This window comes from Cetorhinus maximus, chromosome 10, assembly GCF_964194155.1.
Source record: "Cetorhinus maximus chromosome 10, sCetMax3.hap1.1, whole genome shotgun sequence".
Lineage (NCBI taxonomy): Eukaryota > Metazoa > Chordata > Chondrichthyes > Lamniformes > Cetorhinidae > Cetorhinus > Cetorhinus maximus.
In genome coordinates this window covers 112,765,602-112,777,988 of record NC_135888.1, presented here as the reverse complement: position 1 = coordinate 112,777,988, position 12,387 = coordinate 112,765,602, and the positions used below count along the sequence as shown (strand labels likewise).

General features: G+C 41.9%; 1 protein-coding gene across 3 annotated transcripts in view; it reads left to right on the top strand.

The window, feature by feature from the left end:
• atp10b (ATPase phospholipid transporting 10B) overlaps positions 1–12,387 on the top strand; it is a 368,600-nt gene that overhangs the window by 318,342 nt on the left and 37,871 nt on the right. For all 3 annotated transcript variants that reach the window (XR_013577824.1, XM_078551015.1, XM_078551014.1), the window contains 3 exons: positions 6,540–6,634; positions 7,301–7,427; positions 11,446–11,630. Coding sequence is in view for 2 of the 3 variants with exons in the window: in XM_078551015.1 (XP_078407141.1) it covers positions 6,540–6,634; positions 7,301–7,427; positions 11,446–11,630 (407 nt within the window). In the remaining variant the exon portion in view is untranslated. The remainder of the gene's footprint in view (positions 1–6,539; positions 6,635–7,300; positions 7,428–11,445; positions 11,631–12,387) is intronic.

Below are 12,387 nucleotides of genomic sequence, written 5' to 3'. Positions count from 1 at the left end.
CCTTGATTTCAGGCATTCCTCCACCAGTCTGCAACCTCTCCCTCTTGTTGTGTCCCAGCATATCTTGCATGAATAGAGATGGAAAGAGTGTAAGCAGGATACCTGCCAGGCCAGATAAGTATGCCTGGCATGTCTGGGTGGTGAGTGGTCCCATGGATGGGATGAGGACAATGAAGGTGTGTGTGAGAGAGTGAATGGTGACGTCTCTTGAACTGACAGTGAGTGAGGGCCCTATGGATGTGTGATGGGTTTGTGAGTTGAGAGTGATGAGAAGAGTGACTTACCCTGGCGGAACGGAGGAGATCATTCATCCTTTTGCGGCACTGGGTGGCTGTCCTCTTTTGCTGACCGCAGCTGCCGCCACCTCCCAAACCGAATTAGTGATGTTGCTGCCCATCCTGCAGCCGGAATGTGGGTGGCGGGCCTTCACTGCTTCCAGCTGTCGTGGGCTGGAAACACTGAGGTGAGCGCGCTGCTGCACTTTAAATATGGCGCCTGGTATGATGAAGCAGCAAGGTGACGGGTGAATGAGAGCCTGCCCGCTATGGAAACAGTGTTTTTCTCAGGAACGCATAATTTGGCAGGTTTGGGACTATATGGCGTGAAAAGTTGCCATTGCAGCCGACGGGTAAAACATCATTTACCTGCCGGCTGCCGCACTTGGTGCAAATCTGGGACGATTCCATCCCATGTATAGCATCATTGCAGGTTTGGATGTGCGGACTTCCAGATTTTCAATACCCTTTGTGTGAAGAAGTGCTTTCTGATATCATCCTGATATCTGGTTAACATCCCCAAATGGCCTAACACTAATTTTAAGGTTACAGCTTCACATACTCCACCAGAGAAAATAGGGTAGATCGTCATAGTATCAAGTCCATTAATCATCTTAAATACCTTGGTTAGATCATACCTCAGTCTTCAGCATTCAAGGATATAGAAGCCAAGCCTATGCAACCTGTCCTCATAATGTAACTTTTTTAGCCCCAAGTATCATTGCATCCATTCCAAAGGCCATTGTGCCCTTCCTGAGCTGAATGCAGCACTCAAAATGAGATCTAACCAAAGTGCTATATAGCTGTAAGATAACTTACATCCCTTTGTATGCCAGCTCTCTTAAGGTAAAGGCCAACATTCAATCAAACTTTTTTTTCTGTGTCTGTCCTCTAGTTTGACTGAATTCTGTATTTGGCCTTCTAAATCTTCTCTGCTAAGCCACAGTTTCTGGCTTCCTGCCATTTAGAAAATACTCTGATTATTTATTTCTTCTGTTCAAGTGGATGAGCTCTCACTTTCGCACACTGGACTTCATTAGCCACTGGTTTGTCCAAGGTATCAACGTCCCTTTGCAACCTTCTGTTCCCATCTATACTATTTACTGTGCCAGCTAACTTAGTGTCATCACTTACATTTACAGCTCTCTATTTTACTTCATCCTAGACCTTTAAAGTTGTGGCCCCCATACAGATCCCTGGGCGACTTGCCAATCCTGCCAATTTGAGTACATATCCACTATCTCAACACTCTCTCCTACCTTCTAACCAGTTTCCTCTCCAAGCCATTAGATTATATTCTATTTCATGTTCTTTCCTTTTTGTTTAGCTGTCTCTTATGTGGAAATGTTGTTGAATGCCTTCTGGAAGTCCATATGAATAACATCCATAGATACTCCCTTATCTACCATAGTTACCTCCTTTTTTAAAAAAAACTAGATTTGTTAGACATGACTTAGTGTGGAGTCTCATTACTTCAGATTTTCGGAAGCTAGAAGTGGTTTTAATTCTTACAACTGTTTCTGGATAACTATTGTTGTAACACAGTCAGAACCATCCAAAGCTTGCGATTGAAATCACATTTGCGGAAGGTTCCCAGTGCAGGGCAATTGCCCAACGGAAGTTTGAACTTCCCGGGCATTCGCCATGCAATCATTACCTGGGAACTTCTGGGGGTGGTTCCCCAGCACACCTTTGGGGTGCCCCGCCAGATACACTGCCCTGGAGCTTGGAAGTTACCACCCAACATAATTAAATAAAACTTTCAGCTCTTTCTTTCTGCCTTAAACTACTGCTCTCTTTTGATTTTTGTATCTAATTTGACATTGAATTAGATATTCTAACTGATACAGACTGCACTACTCCTTAATGATTTTTCAATATGATTGGATAAGGAGATATACATTTGCTTGCCCTGTTCACACAGGTTAGAGATTTCCTGCTGGGGACACTGAGCCACTTTGGCTCTCTAAATTACCGTATTTCCAATGCAAAATTCCATAGAAAGCCTGTGGGTAAATGTAATGAATGACGAAAAGCAAAATCCAGCCGATTATTACAGAAAACTCTTCTGATTACACTCAAAAATTGATGCCTTTTGGACTTGTGCTGTTCTGCTCCCCAATCTCCCCCCTCCCCCAACACCCCATCATACCATCCCCCCCACCCCCGCCAACCCCATCAGTGGAAATTACAGTTTTCCATTCTGTTTTTGCAACAAGCTTCTCTGTTCTTTGCATTTATATATCCTATTATCTTATCCTTGCTACCTAGTGGCCTATAAACATCTCCCATGGAGGCTTGCATCTTTTTCCATTCCTCAATTCTACCCATAGTGGTTTTACTGCCTGCTCACTTTCACTGGTATCCCCTTATTCCAACACTGTAATAATGTCCCTTATTAATATTGTTATCCTCCAACTTTTCTAATTGTCCCATTCTTTCTAAAGACCTCACAACCTGAAATATGTATTCCCCCAGTCATGCCCAGCTTGTAACTAAGCAATGGCCTTGTGGCTGAATTTGCAATTCTATTCATTTGTTTCATTTCTAATGCTACGTGTATTAGTGTAAGGAACTTTTAATTTGGCTAAAGTCCCTGAAGATATTCAGAATACAGGATTTAACTTATCATGTGATTTTTTTATTATTCACTTCTGTCATGTTTTCATCAGTTGTTCTGTTATTTCCTATATTTTTTTCTGAAATGTGAAGTATTTATCTTACCTTTTAACATTATTTTGACCTGGATTTTGATCTCATCCTTTTTTATAATTTTAGGTTATTTTTACTTCAGTCTGAGTCCTCCACTAACCCCAGCCCCACCACCAAACACCCTCTTTTATTGGTTTTAAATCCTTTCCACAACCCTTCCTGGTTTGTCTCTGAAGTGTCACGCCATGGGTAACCATTGCAGCACACAAGAAAGGAATTGAATGCAAGTTTATGATGAGACCTGTCTGTGCAAGGCCAATGTTGCTTATAGCAACAAATGAGATAGCCCTGCTTTTTGGCTCATTGTTAGTCCAAAACCTCTGACAACAGTTTCCCATAGTCATAATGGAATTTTATGAAGGAATACTGATTTTCTTTGACTTGCCCTTCCAGTTTAAAGTTTGCACATGGAGGAAAGTGTCAAGGAGAAACGAGAATGTAGGGAGGAACTTGAGGGGGTGCTGATCTTGGGATACAGAAATGTGGTATATGCATTGAACTGATCAGCAGTAAACTATTAAAAATTGTGTTTTAATTACATTTTTAAAAGTTTCTTTTTTTATTATTTGTTCATGGGATGTGGGCGTCGCTGGCTAAGCCAGCATTTATTGCCCATCCTTAATTGCCCTTGTTCAGGGGGCATTTAAGAGTCAACCACATTGCTGTGGGTCTGGGGTCACATGTAGGCCAGATCGGGTAAAGGTAGCAGATTTCCTTCCCGAAAGGACATTTGTAAACCAGATGCGTTTTTACGATAATCAGCAATGGTTTTATGGTCATCAACAGACTTTAATTCCAGATTTTTATTGAATTCAAATTTCGCCATCTGATGTGGTGGGATTCAAACCCCAAAAAACCTGAGTCTCTGGATAACCAGTCCAGTGACAATACCACTATGCCACCACCTCCCGGCAACTCTTCCTGTGTAATATACTTAGTTTGAAAGAGTAGAGTGAAAATCTGGTCCTATGATTGTGCCAGTACAATAGTTTGGTCATTGTCTGGCTGCAATGAAACTAGCCTGAGATGACCCACTTTCTGTCTTTGGGGAAGCACTAGGTTCTTGCTAAATATTTTGCAAAATAACGTACATAAAATTGAGAATCACAAGTATGTGCTCAGGTTCCAGCCATAACTAGAGCAGCACATTTGGACTCCATCATAAAGGAATAGAATAGAAATAACACATAAGACCATAAGACATAGGAGCAGAAATTAGGCCATTCGGCCCATCAAGTCTGCTCCGCCATTCAATCATGGCTGATAAGTTTCTCAACCCCATTCTCTCGCCTTCTCCCCGTAACCTTTGATCCCCTTACCAATCAAGAACCTATCTATCTCGGTCTTAAATACACACAATGACCTGGCCTCCACAGCCTTCTGTGGCAATGAATTCCATAGATTCACCACTCTCTGGCTAAAGAAGTTTCTCCTCATCTCTGTTCTAAAAGGTCTTCCCTTTACTCTGAGGCTGTGCCCTCGGGTCCTAGTCTCTCCTACTAATGGGAACATCTTCCCCACGTCCAATCTATCCAGGCCTTTCAGTATTCTGTAAGTTTCAATCAGATCCCCCCTCATCCTTCTAAACTCCATCGAGTATAGACCCAGAGTTCTCAAACGTTCCTCATATGTTAAGCCTTTCATTCCTGGGATCATTCTCGTGAACCTCCTCTGGACCCTCTCCAGGGCCAGCACATCCTTCCTGAGATACGGGGCCCAAAATTGCTCACAATATTCTAAATGTGGTCTGACCAGAGCCTTATAAAGCCTCAGCAGCACATCCCTGCTTTTATATTCTAGTCCTCTCGAAATAAACGCCAGCATTGCATTTGCCTTCCTAACTACTGACTCAACCTGCAAGTTAACCTGAAGAGAATCCTGGACTAGGACTCCCAAGTTCCTTTGCACTCCAGATTTCTGAATTCTCTCCCCATTTAGAAAATAGTCTATGCCTCTATTCTTCCTCCCAAAGTGCATGACCTCACACTTCACCACGTTGTATTCCATCTGCCCATTCTCCTAACCTGTTCAAATCCTTCTGCAGCCTTCCTGCCTCCTCAATACTACCTGTCCCTCCACCTATCTTTGTATCATCTGCAAACTTAGCCAGGATGCCCTCAGTTCCTTCATCTAGATCATTAATGTATAAAGTGAAAGGTTGTGGTCCCAACACTGACCCCTGCGGAACTCCACTAGTCACCGGCCGTCATCCTGAGAAGGACCCCCTTATCCCCACTCTCTGCCTCCTGCTAGACAGCCAATCTTCTATCCATGCTAGTACCTTGCCTCTAACACCATGGGCTCTTATCTTACTGAGCAGCCTCCTGTGCGGCACCTTGTCAAAGGCCTTCTGGAAGTCCTAATAGATAACATCCATTGGCTCTCCTATGTCTAACCTACTCGTTACCTCCTCAAAGAATTCTAACAGATTTGTCAGGCATGACCTCCCCTTGATGAAATCATGCTGACTTTGCCCTATTTTACCGTGCACTTCCAAGTATTCTGAAATCTTATCCTTAATAATGGACACCAAAATCTTACCAACGACCGAGGTCAGGCTAATCGGCCTGTAATTTCCCGTCTTTTGCCTCACTCCCTTCTTAAACAGGGGGGTTACATTAGCGATTTTCAGTCCTCTGGGACCCTCCCTGACTCCAGTGATTCCTGAAAGATCGCCACTAACGCCTCCACTATCTCTTCAGCTATCTCCTTCAGAACTCTGGGGTGTAATCCATCTGGTCCAGTTGATTTATCCACCTTCAGACCTTTCAGTTTTCCTAGCAGCTTCTCCTTGGTAATGGCCACCATACTCACCTCTGCCCCCCGACTCTCTTGAATTTTGGGGATGTCATTCGTGTCTTCCACTGTGAAGACTGACGCAAAGTACCCATTCAGTTCCTCCACCATTTCTTTGTTCCCCACTACTACTCCTCCAGCGTCATTTTCCAGACATTGTACTGTAAAAGATTATAGCCACTTAATCATAGAAAACTATTGCCCTTGAGAGATAATTAGGTGTTAGAACTTTAAATTATTAGGGAAGTTGGGCTTGTTTTCATTGGAAAAACAAATGTGATCTAATTGAACTTTGCAAGATTATGAAAGGAACTGGGAAAACCCAAACAAACTGCTCATTTGTAAAATGTTCGAATACTACAGGACGGAATCACAGAATCACAGAAATACACAGTGCAGGAGAGGCCCTTCGGAAGTAGGTGGAGTTGTGAAAAAGCATTGATGCGTTGATGAAATTAGCTTTTAGACTCTGAAGGCCCCTTCCTTGCCCTAAAAATTATTAATTGCCTTTGTAACAGTCTAACCTTTTCAATTTTCTGACATTGGTCAGACATGGTACTGTTTCCAGTTTTATTGATTACATAAACATATTAATCTTTTGCAAAGGGTTGAGGCATACTCTGGGGTTGAGCTATAAAGAAATGTGTGCTTTTTTTCTGAGACTGTGGCTTCTGTTGTGAAATTCGACGTTGCTGAATGTGCTTGTCTGACAGGTTTTCTTTTCTTTTGCCTATCGTTTCTTTGATAACCTTGAAGAGGAAAAGCAACAAAGAAAAATAACGTATGAAACACAGAAGTATCTGGACTTGTACGCAAGTAATTGTCTGCGAACACTATGTATCACAAAGAAGGTAAAATATGAACTCTTAAAAGCCAAATTTTAACATCAGCCCTACTTTTTAAACATGCCAGTTTTTAACTTCAACAAATTGTGATGTCGAGCAGCCTCTAACAATGATTTGATCCACACACTGATTGTGAACTATGCAAGTCCAATTAACACCCTCTCTTAAACACTCTTAGCTGAAAGTGCATTCAGCTACATAAGGGGCCCACCACTATCGTTATTTGAAAGGCTAGCCATCCAACTTCCAGATGAGGTGCTTTTAATTTACCTTTGCTGCTGCAGAGTTAGTGGAGGTGCAGCATGATTTGGAAATGGAGCACAGACAGCAAAGAGGGAAAACAGTGTACAGAGGGAGGAGGAGGAAGAAGAGAGGAGGCCTCTGTTCTCGCTGAGCTGTCTGTAAGTTGATGAGTTTCCAGCTGTTACTATGCAATTTATACATTATCAAAAACAAGGAAAGAAAAGTGCAATCTGATATGTGGCATACCGCTGCCAAGACACATAACATGCAGTCTCTGCTAACTCTTTGGAAACTCCCAAATAGCAAGAATTATTTAAAATATTCATGAGACTTTAGGTTCTACTTTTACTCTGATGTTTTAGATTACATTTTTTTAATCAATATCCTGATTCTAACTTTATTTTGTCTGTGCTTCTTAATTTTGTTTAGGTCTTGACTGATGGTGAATATAAAACATGGGCTAGTTTAAGGCATGAAGCAGAGACCAGTATTGATGACAGAGAAGCATTGATTCTGGAGACATCGCTACGACTGGAAACAAATCTAAAATTGTTGGGTAATTTCCTTGATTTTCATTCAATGCTTGGATCTATAATGTCAGTGGCTTGGTGTGACAATTAAATTCGCTTTCAATCTTTCAATGCCTGGCAAACTTATGAATGGCTTCAGTGAAATATTGTCTTTTATCTTTTGTAACTGAGCAAGGAAAGGGACTCTAAAAGCTAATTTTTTCAAAGCATCAAATGCTTTTTTGCAACCCCATCTACTTCCGTCCCCTAATATTCGAACCCTTTGAAATTGTGACACGAATGCAGATTTGGGTGTCTCAAGAGGAGTATAGCATGAATAAATCTACTCTATATACGTCATCCAATAATTTTGCCAATGACGGGCAGCGTAAGGAGCAATTCCTACTGTAAATGAATAAAAAGATAGATAAACTTCTGTGGGGATAAACTCAATCCTGAAAATACAAATGCATTCATCTAACAAAACTTAACTTGAGTACATTGCACACTCTTTTGATTTATTACAGCATGTTACAGAATTTGCTAAGTTCTACTGCAGATTTTCAGTGGTCCTCAGGCAGGATACATTTTTCCTTTCTATGTGGTACAATTTAATCACTGCTAATGAAGTGGTCTCCTCAACATTGAGCAGACCAACCGTAGATTGGGTGACCGCTTTTTGTGACACCTCCGTTCAGTCCACAAGAATGACTGCCAGCTTCCAGTTAGGCCTGTCATTTTAATTCTCCACTGGCTTCCACACTGAGCATCCTGTCCTTGGCCTCCTGCTGTAATCCAATAAAACACAATGCAAGCTGAAGAAGCAGCACCTCAAGTAGGCACTTTACAGCCTTCTGGGTTCGACACCGATTTTAACAATTTTAGGTTCCCCGTTACCTTTTTTTTCTGTTGGTTTTGGCTTTTCTCTCTTGTTTCTTTCTCCTTGATTTTTTTTCTCCTGTTTTTGCTTTCAGACAGCGGCTGTTCATGATTCTGCCATTCACACCTCCTCTTGACACATCTTTTGTTTCTTTACTTGTCCCATTATCACTTCTTTTGGCCTTGCACCATGAAACCTTTTGTCATTTAATCTCTTCTGGTTTTTCACCCTATTACAGACATTCCCATTTGCTCCTTTCTCCCTTCCCCACCTCACATTTTCTGCCTCTGTACTTGGTAAAAACCTGCTATGCCTTTAACTTTTGCCAGTTCTGACACAGGGTTATCAACTTGAAACATTAATTTGGTTGTTCTGTCCACAGATGCTGCCAGACCTGCTGAGTATTTCAGCATTTTCTGTTTTTGTAACCGATTTCCAGCATGTGCAGTAATTTGCTTTTGCAATCCTCCCTTATGTGTTCCTGATTTGAGCGTCTGTAGCAGACATTTTTCTTATCACATTGTAAAGTCAGGCTTTTCATTCCTCGGTTTCACTCAACAGAAGTAGAGCAGTCAAACTTGTATAGCTATCATTTGAAATCCTAATTAATCAGTGCTGGCATACCATTCATAGATGTTTTTGAACTCCATACCTTAACAAAAATTAGGTAAACTATTTTTGTTTGAGAAATGGGAATTTATTTTACGTGTGGCACATGGGTAAGAATTTTCCCTAAGGGGGGCTGGGGGGAGCGGGGGAGGGGGAGGGGAGTGCGTGCAGAGCCGATCACCACCCGCAATCACCTGCGCGCCGCCGTTTTATGCAGGCGGGCCAATTAAGGCCCTTCCAGCATAACGCTCAGCGCTACCTGTGCAGGCGGTGGGGAGGAGGGAGAGTCGGGGCCTGCGCTCTTTTGCACATGCGTGTGAAAGAGCGCAGCAGTCTCCCTGAGGCAGCTCCATGCCTCAGGGAGATTGAATGGATTATAAAAGTCTTTAATAAATAAAGTAAAAATTTATTTAATCATGTCCCATCTCATGTGACAGTGTCACATGAGCTGGGACATGTCTGTGAAGTCAGGAAACTTTATTTAATTATTTTATAAAACCTTCAGGAAACCTCATCCCGCCCATGGATGAGGTTTCCTGAAAAACGCAAAGGCCGCTTGGGCACTTTGCCTGCCCGCCAACCTTAAGGTTGGATGGGCAGCATTCTTAACAACTTCAATTACTTTTTTCGTGGCCTTAACAGGCCGTTGATAGTTCGGCGGGCGCGCAGCCACCTCCGGTGTGTGCCCGCTGAACGGAATATCGAAATGATGCACGATGACGTTGGGATGCACGCCTGACGTCATCGTGTGTCATTTTACACATCGGCGTGTGATGACGTCGGGCCTGCACACCGACGACAATATTCTGCCCATGCTGTCAGTATTAGTGGCTGGCAGTTGGATAAAATTTCTTTGTTGTATCAACAAGGCAGTTTAGGCTTAGTCAATCTCAGATGATTTTTTTACCAGTATGTCATCTTCAATCGCAATAATAGTCATCATTGGCTGAAAGATCTAAGAAAAGCACTTTATCTCCTGGCAGTATTATATGACCATTTTGAACCAGATGCTGAATCTTAGGTAATCTAACTCAAATAATGAAAGGACTATAGAATATTCCAGGAAACTCGTTCAAAAATGTTGCCATATTCAATTTAAAGAAAATTTACTCTGTTTACTCTTATTTTATAGTTTGTGTAGTTATGTTTCTGATTGAAGTCAATTTTATACTGTTGTCAACATTGTGTCCTGGAGTGTGAGATGTCGGCTGCAGGCTTAGTTTCCAGCAGCACCCATTCTGAATTTTTTCCCCATGAATGTATGAGGATTAAGACATTCTTATAAGATAGGTGCATGTGTATAGACACAGCTGGCTTGTGGCCTTACCAGCTCAGAAATGTGCCTATTCGGACCTGGTGAAAATTGGGCTAGAGTTCTTGAAAATATTGCTTTTAGAGGGATAATGAAATGGGTTTCAAACCATGGGATGGCGGCAGCTAATTATATGCTCTCAACAAATTGTCAGCAATATCTCCCAAATTTAGGACCTTGCTGTGCACAGATTAGCTGCTGCATTTCTTACATTACAATAGTAACTGCATTTCAAAAGCGGTTCTTCATTTGTGAAGTGCTTTGGGACATCCTGAAGTCATGAGAGCTGCTATATAAATGCAAGTAATTTTTCTTGTCAGTTTTGTCAATTTTTTTAAACAGTGGCACACTGCTGCTGCTGGTCACTGCCAGTGGGAAAGCCCACCTGCTGGGCAGAATCGTCCCAGATTCGCACAAAGTGCGGTGGCGGGCGGGAAATGATGTGGTCAAGCCTGCGAAGCCTGGTGCTGATGACCACAAGTGCTGCCCAAAGCAAGGTAGGCAAACGAACCTCAAAGTCCCAAGCGTAGTGCAGCTCACCAGGTGCACTTATGTACAGTTGTGAAACACGCCGATGTGCCCAGATGATCCAGCGTGGGGGAATGATTCCGGTGAGCAGGGCTTATAATGGGATGCTAAAGTATTGAAATGAGGTTCCCAGTGAGCGGCGGTGGGGAATACAGCCCGCCATTGACAGGTGGAGCAGATGATTGCAAACTGGTTTCATGACGGCGTGAAACCAATTTTTGGCCGCCTTGCCATATTGTTCCCCCTCCCGCCCGCCATGACGCCCAACGCCAACAGGTCTGGAAAATTCCAGCCGGTTTGCTTTCAATGACGTGCTGAAAACCTAAAATCCCACCAATAAACTTCAATAAATCTATCTTTTAAAAAGGGCTTTAAAGCTTCCAATGTACATGATGGCACAACCAAATTATTTTTTATTTCCTTTGCCCATTTCGAAGTGAAAGCTTGGGATCAATTCAAATTAGAGTGCACATTACAGCTCAGAATATTATTACATAACAGTGATCACGCATTCAAAAAAAGAAGTACTTTGTTTGTTGTAAAGCCCTTTGTGATATTATGGAATCGTGAAATGTGCTATATAAATGCAAGTGTTCATTCTTTAGAATGAACTTAAATTACAGTGAAATTATGATTGCAAGAACTGAAATGTTAATAAAAATGCTGTATTGTGTTTTACTTGGCAGTTCTCGGTACCTCTGTAATATTTAGCTTCTTCATTTCTTTGTAATGAAAGGCGCAACAGGCATCGAGGATCGTCTGCAGGATGGTGTGCCAGACACCATTGAAGCCCTCCGTGAAGCTGGCATATTGATTTGGGTCCTGACAGGAGATAAACAGGAAACTGCTGTTAATATTGCCTATGCATGTAAGCTTCTGAATTCAAAGGACTTTATCTTCACCCTAAATAGTGAAAACCAGGTGAGTGCAGAGAATAATTACATTCTTGCCACAAAACTGAATTATCAAAATTCCTCATAGATTGAAGCATGGTAGAAAATTTTATTCAGCCGTGGTTCTCTATCAGGCTTCCTTCCTTATTCCTGTGGGCATTTTCATGCATACTTATTAACTTCTTAAATTTGTCCTATATAAGCAATATATAAGAAGGCAATAACATGGACATACCAGTGATCCCATAATCACAATTAAGAATCTTGATGGAATACATAAGCAGAGGGCTTATCGTGCAATTAGAAGGGAATATTTTCAAAATAACAAGCATCTTCCAAAGCTGAAGTGAATCAAATTTACATATTTACAAAATCCATAGTGACCGATATAAGCCGCTTCATGTTCATAGTTTAACCTGATGCTCATCATTATGCAAGGGTTTTCATTTTATGAAGGAAATGTTTCTTGCTGTGGCAGGATGTAGTTAAAAAGAATAACAGTGAGGAAAGATGTTTCATGAAATTAAATCTGATAGTCTCTGCATGCACAAAGAGATTCGGAGAAAATTGGGCTGGGATACTGATGGGCAAGTCACAGCTTGCTGCAGTAATCAATGGTTAACTCCATTTTTAAAACTGCTTCTTAATGCACAAATTCCCTTTCTATCACTCCACCTGCCAGTACTTGGTTGGATATGGTTCCATGGGCATTACATACCTCCTGATAACTCGCCTAACTGGCATTCTGTACACTTGATCCTGGGTCATCAATTTTAGCAAGCTTA